Raw genomic sequence first — 16930 nt, forward strand, 5'->3', positions numbered from 1 at the left:
GTTTGTTTAAAAAAACATATGTGCGAATTACCAAAAATAAAATGTGGGTCAAATGTAGGAAAAATTCTCCTTCAGTAGTATGTAACTTAGCAAATAATCGTATGTAAAAATAGGTTTTTTATGATATTTTGGTAGATACATAAATACAAATTGTACGATAGTACAACTCAAGCGAGTAGCTATAGCATTCACATGGGTGTGTTCGATCCTATGGAGAAGGGCAACGGTGAAATGTGTGTTGAAAAATATTTAGAAAGATTTTTGGGACTTCTACTAATTACAACTTATTATTTCCCATATATCAAATTGGTAAAGAGATGGTGCAAATAATATTGTGAAATTTAGTACTATTCTCCCTTTTTATATACGCCCTTTGTACAACCTGAATTAGGATATTTATTGATGCAAATTACTAAGACTTAGCGTAACGTTGATTATTCTCCACATTCCCAAAGGTGTTGTAAACAAGGTACTATCAAACACGGCTAACATATCGACAAGATTGACCAGACAGGGAACACCCATCAAGTTTACAGACAGACGAAATGCAAAGTGGTCGATCAAAACAGGACTAAGAATAATAATTATTATCTTTTATTTTGTATGAAATCATTCATATTTGGTAGGTTTTCTAGGTAGTTCAATCATTAAGTAGGTCATTATTTTTCCGTGTACTCGATGACCTGGTCCAATACGGTAACATCTTATTTAACCGACTTGTGGCATAACTTCCAGGCGCTACTTAAGGCGACACAAGACTCTAATAACGGGGGCTTGCTCGAGGCTCACACTTCAATTAATTCTGAATTCCGAATTCGTAACTATAAAATATTTACTCTTATAGGTATCCCTACGGATGCAAGATAATATTTGAGATTAATAAAAACAGAACCTTGACATTAATTTTTTTTGTAAAACAGTTTGAAAATTTCAAAACCATTTTCCAACACTATAAAATTAGCGGTAAGCACCAGATTTACTAGATTTTTCTAGACGATAAATTAGTAACTTGACGAGGGATCTCTCTAGAAACATCATCGATTTTGATAATGCGTTCGTCAAAAATAATTAAAATAAACCTCGGAAAGCTCCATTTTCTAAGCCTGTTATGGCAAATGCGACCATAGGTCCGTCCGTTACGATGTGCCGCAAGCCGAAAATTGTTTTTACACGACTTCATCATTTGTGTCGTTAAGATTGCCACTTTATTTTAGAGATTTGCTACGGCAAATACCGTGGGTCTGTCCAATACACCAGGGCCGCGCGTCGCATTTGGCTGTGCATGGCTTTTCACTTAAGTCGTTAAGATTTATTTATTTATTTATTTTATATATATATAAATTACAAACAATACATAACAAAATGAACCTTTGTCTGTCCAACTGGGAAGGATTCCCGTTTCAGAAATGGAATAGCGATGCTGTCAAAACAAATTTTGGGAACATAGTTGATTGCATTCGAAGTGACACGATGGTTTCTTTATCCTTGAAAGAATCGCAAAGATGTAATTTATTACCAGGGTCAATTTGGATAACATTAGTATTTGCATTCAGAATAGATGAATGGTTTCTTTCGGGACATCACAAGTCTGAGATTCTTTCCAGGGCATTTTGGAGAACATTTACAATTGTATAGTTAGAATTTCCACATTTATAAATGAGTATAAGACGTATGAATCCTATAGTACTTTTTTAAAGAATTTCTTAGGTGATAGAAATTACACATTACTAGTCCAGATTCCGACGTTATTTTAGGGTATCGTCTCGTCTGTTAACAACAACAAGTTAGCACCCCGAGCAAATAGCGGCCGCGACGAGCGTAGGATATAACATTTAGTGTCATTATTGTAAATCGAACATTTAACACATTACCACATCTGTCTTTCTCGACGGCCATCCCGTTAGACCACCTAAACAAGAGCATAAAAGGGGAACTGGGACGAGACGATGCACAGTAAAGTGTAGTTCAGTTTCCAAACATGCGGTGTTTTAAAGTAAAGATTTTCTTGCTGGTCTGCGCGCTGAGCAGCATTGGCGCCTCAGAAGAAATAGACTCAGAAGACGAGCTAAGCGCAGTGGAGGGCCACAGCAGAAATCCTAAATGTGAGTTTTGCTATATACTTATTTGGTTCCATGATAACTCAACACAGTGACAATTCAACCCACTTTTAAAAAGTGATATAAAGTCATTAGAAACGACGAAAAAAAAGATTTTTTTTCACCTAACCTAACCTAACCTACTTAACCCAGTTAATAAAGTTTTTATTTCATAACTTTCCATAACTTTATATAACTTTTTTAAGATGTGATGAATTATAATTGTGATGATTTATCCGGTCACCATTTATTTATGTCAAAACAAAACAGTGAACCTAACTTAACCTAACCCACTATTTTTTCGTTTTCTGTTTTGTCACTGTTCTGTAATATTCGCGGTTAATATTTCAGAGAAACCGCTGAAACTCCGAAAAAGCTCCGTTGAAACCTCTCCCTCTCTCTCTTAATATAGTCATGTAACTGAAAGAGAGGTTAGAGTGGCAGCACCTTAAGCGTTTTAATTGTCCCTTTTAATGCTACCCTTGTTTTGCGACGTTCTATTGTAATATTGGCTAAATGATAATGTGTAATACAGATACTTACATTATAAGTGACTTGTTGTGAATACATTGAAAAATGTTCTATTGTTGTTCCTTAACAAAGTAAAAAATGTTCTATTATTGTTCCTTAACAAAGTGAAAAAATTCTATTGTGGTTCCTTAACAAAGTAAAAAATGTGTTCCTCATTTGTTATAAGCGCTGCGGAGATTAATCGATATAAGTACGTTGTCGGTGTGTCTGTCTGTTCCAAGTAAGCTTAACTTAAACTTACTTCGCGTGAAATTTGGCGACATCAGTTTTTTTTTCAAATTGATTAAATTCGCACTTTTAGGGTTTTTCCTCACAGTGGTTATAAGTTAACAGCTAAAAATGGGTTACGTTAAAAGCATTGCACTAAAACAATATTAAACTTTGTTGATACTACTTATCAATAACAAAAGTTATCTTCGCAAGGATTATTTTGATTTGTAATAATTTTCTACCGAAAGGTTCATTTAATCATTGAAGAAGAAGATAATAGTTTTTCTTTTTAAAAAATCGATTTTTTGTATGAAGATTTCAAACTGAAATTTCCTGAAAATCTTCATACAAATAATCGAATTTTCGAAAAAAAAAATCGTTTTCGGCTACAGCAACATCAATAATGCCATTTTTGCAATATTATCAATCTAGTACACACAAAAGTCACGAGCCGCCACTGCTACTGAGATTTAGTTATATTTAACGATCTCACTACATATCAATTTAAGAATTACTCGTGATATATTCAATTAATTCACATATTTTGCTGCCATATATAAATCATTTATTTAGTTATACATTACAAAATAATAACAATACTTTTTTAATATATTATTCCCAGTGAGTTTCAAAAATACTCATTTCGGGAGAGACAATATTAATTAACATTAATTAAATAAATAAAACAGTGTACATAGAATTTAGAACAAACAGACATAACACAGTTAAATGGAAAATATTTAAGAAGTACATTAAAAGAAAAAAATACAGAAGTTATTTTGGGGTTCCAAAGAAAGAATGTGTTCTTCATTAATAAAACTGGTGAGAAAATAGCTTTTAAGAGCTAATGCCAATGTTTTTTGGTTCGTTGCTTGAAGTTTTCGGTTATTAGGTAAAGCGTTGTATTGCTTATGTGCGATTTAATGTAAGGAATTAATTCCAAATTTATTCGTGTAAGTAGATGACGATAAGTGTATTTGATTTTCTTTGTCTCTTGATTTGAAAATTAATTGATAAAATATATAATCTCTTAAAAATGTGGTAAACTGCATGTTTTCGTGATCTTACATATCTAGGTATTTGATATCGCGGCATCTTGAGCAAGTGCATAATAAGTGCTAACAATAAGATTACATTGAAACGTCCACAACATTATGACCGAGATCACACAGTTACTATGTCACTGAGGCAGGATATCACTTAGTATTTGCATTCTTATGGTCAGTAAATTAGGTTAATGGACGCTAAGTGAAAAGTCTCATGCTATTTCTTGTAACGTGATTTTGAATTTGAGATGTATACTGATGACAAGGGAGATGACTAATTTACTGTAATGCGTGCCACCGATATGATGATTCCTTTTGTCAACATTCTCAATATTGAACTTTTTAACTGACCCAGTTTATGTCGAACCTGCGACTTTGTGTTTTTATAACAAAGCGAATACGATATTATCCAACGTATCAAAATGTACCAGACAGATAGAGCATAAGACAACATTGTTACATATTTCTGTAATACTGTACACAACCAACTATTAGACAAACTCACTAACAATGATCTAGGCAACAAGTTTGGGAGTACCATTGATATATTTAATGACACCATTTTAAGCTTAATCTATACCAGCACTTTATTGAATTCTACAAATTATAGTAACGTTGGTAATGTACGTTTAGGGATTTTTCCCATATATATAGTATTGTTCTAGTTTATATTTTATATTAATATAATGTTACGTTTTTCTAATATTGTTTCATATTTAGTTTTATTTTGTATTATTTTTAATTTCATTCTCATTATACTTGTAATCATAGTAATACTAAAAAAACATAGACTGACTGATACAGAACAAATATTCAACAGCTGTGACGTACTAGATATACGCCAATTATACGTTAAAACACTACTAAACTACATTTTCGACAACAAAAATAAATTTCAACATACACAAAATAACACTAACAGACCAGTTAGACAAGCGTACAAAGAAAACATAAAAACTCCATACATAATATGGATTTCATACAAGGTCAGTAAGGTCACACATTCTTTTTTTTAACGTTAGCTCCACACAGGAGGCCCTCGGGAAAAGAATTGCTCTTGGTTCAATTTCTCTGTCATATTTGTGATGCCGTGTAGAGGGTCTTTTTGAGGAAAGTAAAAAGGTATGAAGGGTGGGTAGGAATCTGGGGAAGTGTGTCTAGAATTGATGGACAGACGCATTCGCCGTCAAGACCTGGACAAACCTCACACCACGAACCCGGCACCACAAACGTAGCGAACAACTTGAGGAGTCCTATTACAGAGGTGTTGCGGCGGTGGTATCCGGAGGTGCGTTTGTTTGGTTTATTGTGGAGGATTTTGAAAATAGGTTTTCTTCTTGTTTGCAGTCTTTCCCTTCTTCAGCATCATCCGGTTCGAGAACACGGAATGCGGAGGCTCCAATAGCTTTAACGGAACGTGCTTCACGCGGCGTGAGTGCAACGACTTGGGCGGTTCCTACTCCGGCACGTGCGCCAACCGCCGCGGGGTCTGCTGCATCAGTGAGTCACCCACCACCCGACCTAACCTAACCCAACCACCCAGACACCTGAGCAATCCACTATATTCAAAACTACCCGAGCAAATACTCAAAATCCGAAACAAATAAATAGAATACCCGGCAACTTTAAGGCGATGCACTATATACGTTGTGTAATATTTTAAATTGAGCCGCTATCGATAACAACCCTTACGTAGATGGCGATAAGGTTTAAATTTCCGCTTAACACCATCCGCCTGTTTTGATTTATGCAAGAAAAAAACATGGCCAAAAAGTGCCTTTTATTTTATTTTGTGGATGTTCAGGCATAAATATTTTTTTTTTTTCAGATGATTTTATAAATAACTTAATTTGCCACATTATGCAATAAAAATCATAACCGAAAATGGGTTCGTAAGTAGGAGATTTTGAACTTTAAAGCAGTTTTTATAGGCCTAATACATTATTTTTTTCTGGGCTTATAAAAAGACTTATCTAAAAAATACTCGATTATTTCAAAGGCAAAGATGTATTCTACTCGCAGTATTTAATTAAAACATCTGCAACATTTCTAGGCGACCATATTTTCAAACCAAAAACACATGATTTTGCATTACTACGTATGGCATCGCCTTAATAACTCTTACATAAGTGTACTTACATTCTTTTAAGTTTCCAGTAATAAATTTTCCAGAGGGTCAGCATACTAAAACAATTCGCGCTATATAGGTTGGGTTCTTTTAAACTCTGAAGGTACTTGAGGACTATCAAATCAGCGCCAATTTGAATATTTGACCTTTGAACGGTCCCCGATGAATATGTTACCGTTTATGCTTTTGATCATTTCTTAAGGCGATGCCACGTGGTAATGCAAAATCGTGTGTTTTTGGTTTGAAAATTTGGTCGCCTAAAAACGTTTCAGATGCTTTAATTAAATACTGCAAGTAGAATACATCTTGGCCTTTGAAATAATCGAGTATTTTTTAGATAAGTCTTTTTATAAGCCCAGAAAAAAAATAATGTAAAAGGCCTATGAAAACTGCTTTAAAGTTCAAAATCTCCTACTTACGAACCCATTTTTGGTTATGATTTTATTGTATAATATGGCAAATTAAGTTATTTATAAAATGATCGAAAAAAATATAAATATTTATGCCTGAACATCCACAAAATAAAATAAAAGGCACTTTTTGGCCATGTTTTTTTCTTGCATAAATCAAAGCAGGCGGATGGTGTTAAGCGGGAATTTAAACCTTATCGCCATCTACGTAAAGGTTATTATTGATATTGGCTCAATTTAAAATATTACACGACGTAGTGCATCGCCTTAAATTATTATAATTTTGTATGTGCCTAATTTAAAGATAGGCAATAAAATAATTGGAGAAAAAAACATCTATTTTTCGAATGTTTGGTAAATCTTGTATTAATTTTCCAGTACAAAAGAGTTGTGGGGGTACGACCAACGTCAATAACACGTACTTCACCAATGTGGGCTACCCGGGTTCCTTCTCCGGCGGCTCACGCTGTTCCACGGCCGTGACGCGCTGCAACTCAGACATCTGTCAGGTAAGTCTCCATCTTTTAAATATATCTGCTTGAATTTCGATTTTGTTTTCTTAAATAATTAATAAATATATTAATGAATGAAGTGAAATTAATCCACTTCCCGAAGTGTATTCATTTCCTCAAAACTTAGCAGATAGACTCGTTGTCGATGACAGTGCAATATATCAACTTTTGGTGTCACTCACGCATACACACGCACACATACAATTGGATGACATTATAAGAAACTTACAGCAGTTAATATACGAAATAAATCTCGGTACCATCCAATTGACGGCCTCCGCGGTCGAGGGGTAAGGCTCTTGACTACAAGCAGCAGGTCCCAGGTTCAAACCCCGGGGTGCGCAAGTAAATTTTATTTGATTAATTTTACGTTATTGCAAAAATTATTAATTTAAAATAATATATGTGCGAAACGTTGCTTGAAATGGCATTGGCCGTTTTTGGTGACCAGATCAGAATAGCTCGGTACTTCCCCAACTTCCTCTTTCACATATTCTTCCCCTCACTCACTACTGTTAGCCTCACAATACATCAATGGTAACAGCGGTTCCATGATAACTCAACACAGTGACAATTCAACACACTTTTAAAGAGTGATATAAAGTCATTAAAAACGATGAAAAAATTTTTTTTAACCTAACCTAATCTAACCTAACCTACTTAACCCAGTTAATAATGTTTTTGTTTCATCACTTTCCATGACTTTATATAACTTTTTAAAGATGTGATGATTTATCCGGTCACCGGTCACAGCATACCCCGATTGGGGATGCTATAGTCTCACTGGCTCCTGATGGTTGGGTTAGGTTAGGTTAGGTTATTATTATAAATAATAATAAAAGCTAATAATAATTAAAGCAAACTCCTCATAAATGCACAAAATAATTTGCAAGGCAGATAGAAACATTACACCTTTAAATTTATACGACGAGAATGCCAACATTTTTATAAATCCCAACCAGGAATTATTAAATTCCTGTTCAAAAAAAATTATTCACGCAATACTTCAATTATCTCAACCAAACGTATGTTGACAAATTTTCTTCAAACAAATGGTTGATTATTGGAGAGTTAAGCACAGAAATAGAAGGATTTATGCTTGCCATTCAGGATAGAGTCATTAATACTAAACATTATAGGAAGCATATAATCAAAGATACAAATCAAATTGATGATTTGTGTAGAAAATGTTTGGCTTTTCCGGAAACTATAGAACATATTATATCGGGATGTTCTGTATTGGCGCCGTACGAGTATACATTTAAGCATAGTCGAGTTTTAAAAATAATTCACCAAAGTTTGGTAATTAAACATTACTTGATTGACTACCGTAATTTAGTACCATATTATGAATACGATCCAAATTCATTTATAGAAAATGAATTTTATAAAATATATTATTATAAAACTATACTAACAGACCGAACGGGTCATAATAGACCCGATATTGTTTTACATTTAAAAACTTATATCATTGATGTCGCTATTCCAAATTCCTGTAATATTCAAAAATCTGTTTCTGAAAAAATAAGAAATACACAGATTTAGGAAATGAGATTAAAAGAATTTGGCTCAGACTATAAAAATATTACCATTTGTTATTTCGGCTACTGGCATTCAGCTAGCTATTCGGCTAGCTCTCTCATTCAAAATTTAGGCGTATTAGATCTGTCAAAGAATTTATAAATGCAAAAATCAGTCATTTTAAATACATGAGGGATCAGTAGGTTTTATAGGTCCAGTTAGAAGTTCTACCGAGCCGAACCCTCTGATATGAAAATATCTGGAGTCGGTGAATTATTTTCCCATTTGATCTCAGGTGAGTTGACGTGTTGTTCTTGTATTGTTTTGTATTTTTTATGCTTATATAATGCACTTGCATAATGTGGATTGACTAAATGATCATTTGAGGAAAAATGAGTGGAAGGGTTAAGTTTTTCCTGTGGGGAAGATTTAACCCGAACATAAAGTCGAAATATATAAAAAAATATGTACATATTATAATTATTTATTATTATATTTTATAATTTTTATAACTGTCCCGATGATGTTACGGAGGTACCGAAACCGGTAGACAATAAAGTTAATTAAAACCAAGTATATTCATTTCATTTTTTTTAAATGTCAAGTCACAGTGGGTTTGCTTCTTTTAAAAATCAAGAAAAATAAATAAAGTAAATATAAACATCAACAGTTTTAGTTTGGCGACACATTACGGTATACGCGTTATGGATTAGCCTATTTCAGTACATCGCTCGCCATACACAACCAATGATATGCTGAAATAGGCCAAGCCACGAAAATATAGCGCGCTCATAGCGTCGTCTGTCACCGGCTTTAGAGGAAACAAATAATGTGGATTTCTCATGTAGAGATAAGTTTTTAATGGTTCCATGATAAATCAACACATCGACAATTCAACACACCTTCAAAAAGTGATATAAAGTCTTTAAAAAAAAATTAAACCTCACCTAAACCTAACCTAACCTACTTAACCCAGTTAATAAAGTTTTTGTTTCAGCACTTTCCATGACTTTATATAACTCTTTAAAGATGTGATTAATTATCATTTTGATGATTTATCCGGTCACCGTTTTTCACGACTGTTGAGAGAGAAGTCAAAGAGACTGTTTTTCACACAAAACTTAAATTTGGAGTTGGGGACAAAATACTTAACTAAATTGTATAATTATGTTTTTAATCAAATATCTTGTACAGATATGTACAACATTATTTTTTTGTTTTTCAAATTACATGACCGATGAATTCAAATCCTCCATTAATAATAATGGATCTGGGACAAAGGGAGATAATATCTCTTTATTCGTAGCATGATATTGACAAAATGAACAGAACAAAGACTGAAATACGAAACCTACATCGTTATCTTATAAATTCGAGCCAATGTATTCTTGAGCACGGAAAATCCCAGTGAGGAAGACGTTAGAATAACAAAAGTTATTTACTTATATTATAATTCAAAAAAAAATATTCGCCATCAGTGTGTGTTCTAGAATATTCCAGACGAGTTATTAGATTTTTAGAGTTGTGTCTATTTGCATTCAAAAATCAATACTACAGCGAAACTTTTTGAGCTAGATTCACATGCGCAAGTGATGCCACTCTTCCCGGTCAGGGCCGTCATAACCCAAAAAATGTCTCATGGGCACAAGGAGTTTGGGGCTCCCTTTAAAAGCCAAAAGCATTCAGGAAAACGATAAAAACATTTGTTTATTAAATTCTAAAAAATACAAGTACGGAACTATGAATCTTTGACTGTCCAACTGGGAAAGTTTCCTGTTTCAGTGCAATCAAATTGATAGGTTTAGTTCGGTGACCGGATAAATCATCAAAATGATAATTCTTCACATCTTTAAAAAGTTATATAAAGTCATGGAAAGTGATGAAACCAAATTTTTTAACTGGGTTAAGTAGGTTAGGTTAGGTTAGGTTAATTTTAATTTTTTTTTTCATAGTTTTTAATGACATTATATCACTTTTTAAAGGTGTGTTGAATAGTCACTATGCTGAGTGTTGAGTTATCATGGAACCGTTTAGTTCATATGAAGTAGTTAATGTAACACAAAATACATTTCAATTAAATGTAAATTACTTTCTTGTTTATAATATAAAAGATAGTTAGGTAATAATTTAGTTTAGATAATAATTAACATAAACAGCTTGTTTTCTTAGGTTATATGAGCATGAGTTCTGGGGCTCCCTCAGGCTCGTGCCCCGCGTGCCCTCGTGGTAAGGACGAAACTGGTTTTAGTTTATATAACATATAATATTTTATTACTCATTTGATTGTTTTATTATAGCTTAAATTCCCTCACCAAACGCAATAAACTTGTCCGTATGGTGAGGAATAGCTGTAGACTGCTCACTGTGAGCATGTAATATTTATATAACATATATTATTTTATTACTTATTTGATTGTTATTACTGTGAGCATGTACTAATTATTACATGCTCACAGTAATAACAATCATCACAAGTTTTTGTCTCTATGGTGAGGAATAGCTGTAGACTGCTCACTGTGAGCATTTAATAATTATTGTTAAAATAATACAATAATGTATAAAACTTTGCGACGAGCACTCACACCCCTTCGTCTTTCTCTTCAGTCTAAACTTCTGAGTGAACTATTACATCCTCTATTGGGGCAATTGTGAGGCTGAAGGGAGAGGGGAAGGGAAGGAGATGGGAAAAAAGAAGGTTTGTAAGTAACTGGCTATTCAGACTTGAATGAATTAACAATTTAACAGCCGTAATTTGACAGCCAACTGAAATATGTGACGTGGAAACAATTTAAAGTAGCTGTTCAAAAACACGTGTATAACTTAAAGAATACGTTTATTTTTATACCAAATTTGCTTTCTTATCATTTAGCCAACGTTTGTCGTTTGGTCGTGAAAATCTCAAATGAACACATGTATCTGAAAACGTGTTGCGCTACCTCTTCAACACGCCATAATACCCCAAAAATAAATTACCATAATACTTTTAAAATCTCTAATCATCTTTTGTGTTTATTTAGTGATAAATTTTAAGATGTCCACTGACATAATTTTATTTCCCTCCATTTATTCCAACACTGATGTTACAAATGGCAATACTTTCTTAATCTGCTTGCCATGTTGCTTATTGTGATCATATTTCATCTCAACGAACAACGATAATTGTTTAAAAATAATTTATCCATTGTTGTATTGGAATGCACCGCGCAGCAATAACACCATATTAACACTGGAAAGACGAAAGTCAAATTTAGTTAAAAGTTAAATTTAGTCAAAAATTAGCTACTGTGTGTTTAACTCATTTTTGACATAATTTTCGCTTGCGCTTGATAAATTACTTTTATGAGACGTAGCTTATAATGATACTCTTGCAGATCCGTAAAAATCATGAAATGTAATATTATATAAATAAATACCTACATGTATTATTTTTATGAGGGTTCCATGATAACTCAATACAGTGACAATTCAACACACTTAAAGAGTGATATAAAGTCATTAGAAACGATGAAATTTTTTTTTTAACCTAACCTAACCTAACCTACTTAAACCAGTTAATAAAGTTTTTGTTTCATCGCTTTCCATGACTTTATATAACTTTTTAAAGATGTGATGAATTATCATTGTGATGATTTATCCGGTCACCTTTTATAAGTGTTATAATTTTTTTAATTGGCACCGCAGAGTACCGAACCCTGATTGACTGTTTGGAAGGCAAATACGCTTACCATTACACCACCAACTATTGTAAGAACGGCGGCATATATTCATTATAAGTATTGAAAATATTTAAATAAATATATATTTTTTTAAATTTTAGAATGTTACCTAGCTACTCACATCCGAAATTACAATATTTTATTGTATGTCTATAGGTAGGTACTTAAAATACTAAAAAAGTAACATAAAAGAAATCTGAAAAAAATTAGGTGCCTATCGGTTTACCGTTATACAATCAGTTCCGATTTGGAAAAAGATGTTCTAGAGTTCATCGAACCGGAGTTACAGACATACACACAATCGAAATAAGCATTTTCATGTTTTCTCTTTTTATTAGTACGTAGATCTATACTATATTTTAAAGGTTAGTTTGAATGTTTATTTTTAATGTTTTTTATTAAGGCGATACTACGTAGTGATGCAAAACCATGTGTTTTTGGTTTGAAAATTTGGTCCCCTAGAAATGTGTCAGATGCTTTAATTAAATACTGCGAATAGAATACATCCTGGCCTTTGAAATAATCGAGTATTTTTTTACATAAATCTTTTTATAAGCCCAGAAAAAATGATGTATAAGGCCTATGAAAACTGTTTTAACGTTCAAAATCTCCTACTTACGAACCCATTTTCGGTTATGATTTTATTGTATAACGTGGCAAATTAAGTTATTTATAAAATGATCGAAAAACATTTAAATATTTGTGCCTGAACATCCACAAAATAAAATAAAAGGCACTTTTTAGCCATGTTTTTTCTTGTATAAATCAAAACATGTGGTGGTGTTAAGCGGGAATTTAAGCCTTATCGCCATCTACGCAAGGTGTGTTATTGAAAATATTACACGACTTAGTGAATCGCCTTAAACAAAAATTTGATATATTATAATTTATTTGTATTCTCTCGACTTCGATACTAGGTAAGTGTAAGAAGAATATGTGACGCAAACGCGAATGCCCGATCAAGTGAATCAGATACTTGAGTCGGGCTATGTCAGGAGTCAGACTAATAGAATAGTATGTTTGAGACGATGTACGAATGTGGATGAGGCAAGGAGTGTGTGCCAAGAACGAGTTGTTTGATGTTTGGTCCTCTGTGGAAACAAAAATAATGTTTATAAAAAAATTAAAATTAAACTGAACGAAAATTATAGACATTTTAATGAAAGTAGAACTAAATAAATTTAAAAACATTTAAAAATTACATGCGAAAGACTAACTATTATAAGACTTCGCATTCGAAAGAAGTGAAGATTACAGAACTCAGTAGGTACGAAGATAGGAGCAGTGATGATCTTCCTAGAAATACCGATCAATACAAAAGAAGAGAAAAATGTATCAAAAAGAATAACTTTTGGTTCCAAGGTAGTTTGAAAAAATTTTTTGTATCTTTAGATAGTATGTTTAAAATATATAAAATCAAAGGTATTCATTGTAAAAGGAAACCTGACTTGGAAATAATAATTATAACGACAGATAAATACAGGGTTTTCCAATAAGAGGTGTTATTTTGAATAGCTCGCTTTTTCGGTAGATGTTACTTTTGAAGCTGTTTTTTTAAACATTTGACAAGTAAAAAGTACGTCATTAATAAAAATGGAACGATAGACGTTTCAACAATGCATTGAAATTATTAAAATTCACTTGAGTGAATCAAATGCAAATCATTTTGAGTGATGAAGCCCATTTCCACCTTAGTGGCTTCGTCAACAAGCAAAATTGTCGCATCAGGGGGTTCGGAAAACCCAAGAATTATTGTTGAAAAGCCTCTCTATCCTCAACGTGTTACTGTTTGGTGCGGTTTATGGTCCGGCGGAGTCATTGGACCTTACTTTTTCGAAAATGAGGCTAGAGCAACAGTTACGGTGAATGGAATGCGCTATCAAGAAATGATTAATGATTTTTTATGGCCAGAATTGGATGGTATTGATCTGGACAACGTTTACTTTCAACAAGACGGCGCTACGTGCCACACAAGCAACGAAATCATTGATCTTTTACGATTGAATATCAAAATAACACCTCTTATTGGAAAATCCTATATTAAGTCCCTGAGGGACTATATTAAGTCCAATAAATAAATAAGTTTGTGGGAGTTTCATAAAACATTTAGGTTGCATGAAGTTAGTAATAGATACGCAGATGTGGCAGATCTATTTAACTGCACGCAAGGTAGGTACAAGAGGGCTATGCTATCAAATCTTTTCAATCAATATTAATTTAATCTAATTCTACCTTATTTGCACTATACAAACTTATGTACTTGTATCTCTTGTTTACTTACTTACCTACTTACTCTCTAATGTCATTTCACAATCAAATGCCACATATATTTGTAATTCTTTTTTTTAAATATTTTAACTGTGACATTTTATCATTGTTTATGGTATATTTATACCGTTGATATTAAATAAATAAATAACTGCATATTAGATATTACGTACAGGTATTAACAATTAATGTTAATGTTTTTACAATACACGGTTTTTATGCAAAGCACAAAGGATAACAAAATATTATAAGCAATAACTATTAGCCTGAAACACAAATATATACTTAAAAAAACATCCGAGAGAAAAAAATGAATGCCGCCTACGGGAATTGAACCTGCACATTCTGATTACCGGTCAGATGCACGGTACCACTGTTCTACGTCGGCTTATTTTTAACCGCCAAATAATTCAATAAATACTAGTATTTCATTCAACAATTATTGCCTTTTTTCACCTGAAAACAGTGAACTTTGTGTTTGTTGGAAGGGTATGTTTAAATACTTAATTTCTCACTAGATGGCGTCGAGATATATTATATCTTCATTTAATGGTGAAAAAAATTTTACTTGTCAAATAATATTATTTTTTATTAAATTTAAAATTATTTTTTTACAAGATAGGGTTTTTTATAAGCACAAGAGCATTTCTTTTTTCTCATAAGAATTTTTCAATTATATTTGTGTTTCAGGCTAATAATCATGTATTGTTTCATAGTGCTTTCACACAAACAAAGTATTGAATTCCGTAAGTCTAAACATAAACTTTAGGGTGCACAGTTTACACCCGTTCTGTGCAAGCGGGTTCCCTACAGAGCATCGGACCATCTTGTATTGTATTATTTATTATTGTATTATTGCTTGTAATAACAATTAAACTCATTAGACACGTAAAAACTCATCCACGGAGCTTCGGATACTAGATTTTAGATAATGGGGCTATTCTTCACAAAAATGAAGTCATTTAGGTACTTATTAATAATGGAGTATTTTAACAAAATATAAATATTATTAAAAATATGTGAAGGATTTAATGTTTATTCTTATGAATATGATTAATGTACTAAAAATATGTAACTTTCATTCATAATTATTGATTTCAAAAACGATCTAAGACCGCACATTCTGGAACGGTTTCAACTGGCTACAGCGTCATAGTAACATGGAAACGTCAATGTCTGGTAAGACGACTGTCACCAACGTCGTTCGGCGTGACGTCATAGCCACTGAATTCACGAATAAAAACGAACACATTCTTTGGAGGCAAATCAAAATGGCACATTTTAAATCGTTGTAGAAAAATTATTTGTCAATACTGAAATAAATATAATAATAACAGTATGATTATCGTAATTCTTTAAATACTTGATTAAATTTAGTCAACATAATTAAATTTAGTCGACATAATTAAATTTAGTCGACATAATTAAATTTAGTCGACATAATTAAATTTAGTATTGACAAATTTAATCGACATAATTAAAGGTCGACTAAATTTAATTATGTCGACTAAATTTAAGACTTTTTTTTGATTTAGTCGACATAATTAAATTAAGTCGACATAATTTAAGACTTTTTTTTGATTTAGTCGACATAATTAAATTAAGTCGACATAATTAAATTTAGTCGACATAATTAGTGCCTGAGTAAGGTATTCCTTAACTCTCGATTTAAAAAAGTCTTGCTAGACGGATTACGTTTCCCATACAATTTTTTTAAATGTTTTTTTAGGTACGCACGGTTTTATCGTCGTGTTTATTTAGTTCTAGAATTTTTCGGCATGTAAACCAAAATGAAATATTTTGTAAAACAAATGCCGGCCGATTCTAACCACGCTGCCTAACTGCTAACTATTATGGGTACCATGTGGAAACAAAATGGAAACCTCATAAACATAACAAAACTGGAATTTAACAAATATTGGAAATCAAAGGCGGTATGTTTTGGCGACGTAACAGGAACCACAGAAGTATTCATGGATGTTTTTAAATATGACGTTGCAATTATTATTGTTTCCTGCTTAAATAATTTAGGATATTTAAATATTGAAGACAATATTAGTGATTTCTAAACGAAAATCTGAAACAGAAAAATCAGAAAAGGAAACGGTCACATCTGGGACTCGAACCCAGGACCCTTGTCTTTCCGGGACAGTGCTCTACCAACTGAGCTAATGGGACCCTATTCCCCTCGGTCACTTTTAACTGTATCATATTCGAATAAGAACTACTAAAATTGTCTTCATTTTTTCACCGCACATTTTTACTGGCAACTATCTTTATGTGTGATCGCAAGATTCAACCCGAACTAAATGCAATCCAGACAGCGTCTTTTTAAATAAACCTATCTTATTTTTTTTTATTTTTAATGTGCGACATCTGTTGACTTTTCTGCAAGTCTAGAATGAATATTTATTTTTCTGAATAACTTTATTGAGTAAAACCTCAAATTGTAATATAAAGTGACCGAGGGGAATAGGGTCCCATTAGCT

General features: G+C 32.6%; 1 protein-coding gene across 1 annotated transcript in view; it reads left to right on the plus strand.

Annotated features, from left to right (window-relative positions):
- The first annotated feature begins 1978 nt into the window (after window positions 1-1978).
- The window catches only part of LOC149412440 (uncharacterized), a 30833-nt gene continuing 15881 nt past the window's right edge, over window positions 1979-16930 (plus strand). Inside the window, exons 1-3 of the mRNA XM_089645713.1 lie at window positions 1979-2102; window positions 5231-5383; window positions 6800-6930. Of these exons, the coding sequence (XP_089501839.1) occupies window positions 1979-2102; window positions 5231-5383; window positions 6800-6930 (408 nt within the window). The remainder of the gene's footprint in view (window positions 2103-5230; window positions 5384-6799; window positions 6931-16930) is intronic.

The sequence above is a fragment of the Hesperophylax consimilis genome, chromosome 23 (genome assembly GCF_061612785.1).
Source record: "Hesperophylax consimilis isolate HC1 chromosome 23, BYU_Hcon_1.0, whole genome shotgun sequence".
NCBI classification, from domain to species: Eukaryota; Metazoa; Arthropoda; class Insecta; order Trichoptera; family Limnephilidae; genus Hesperophylax; species Hesperophylax consimilis.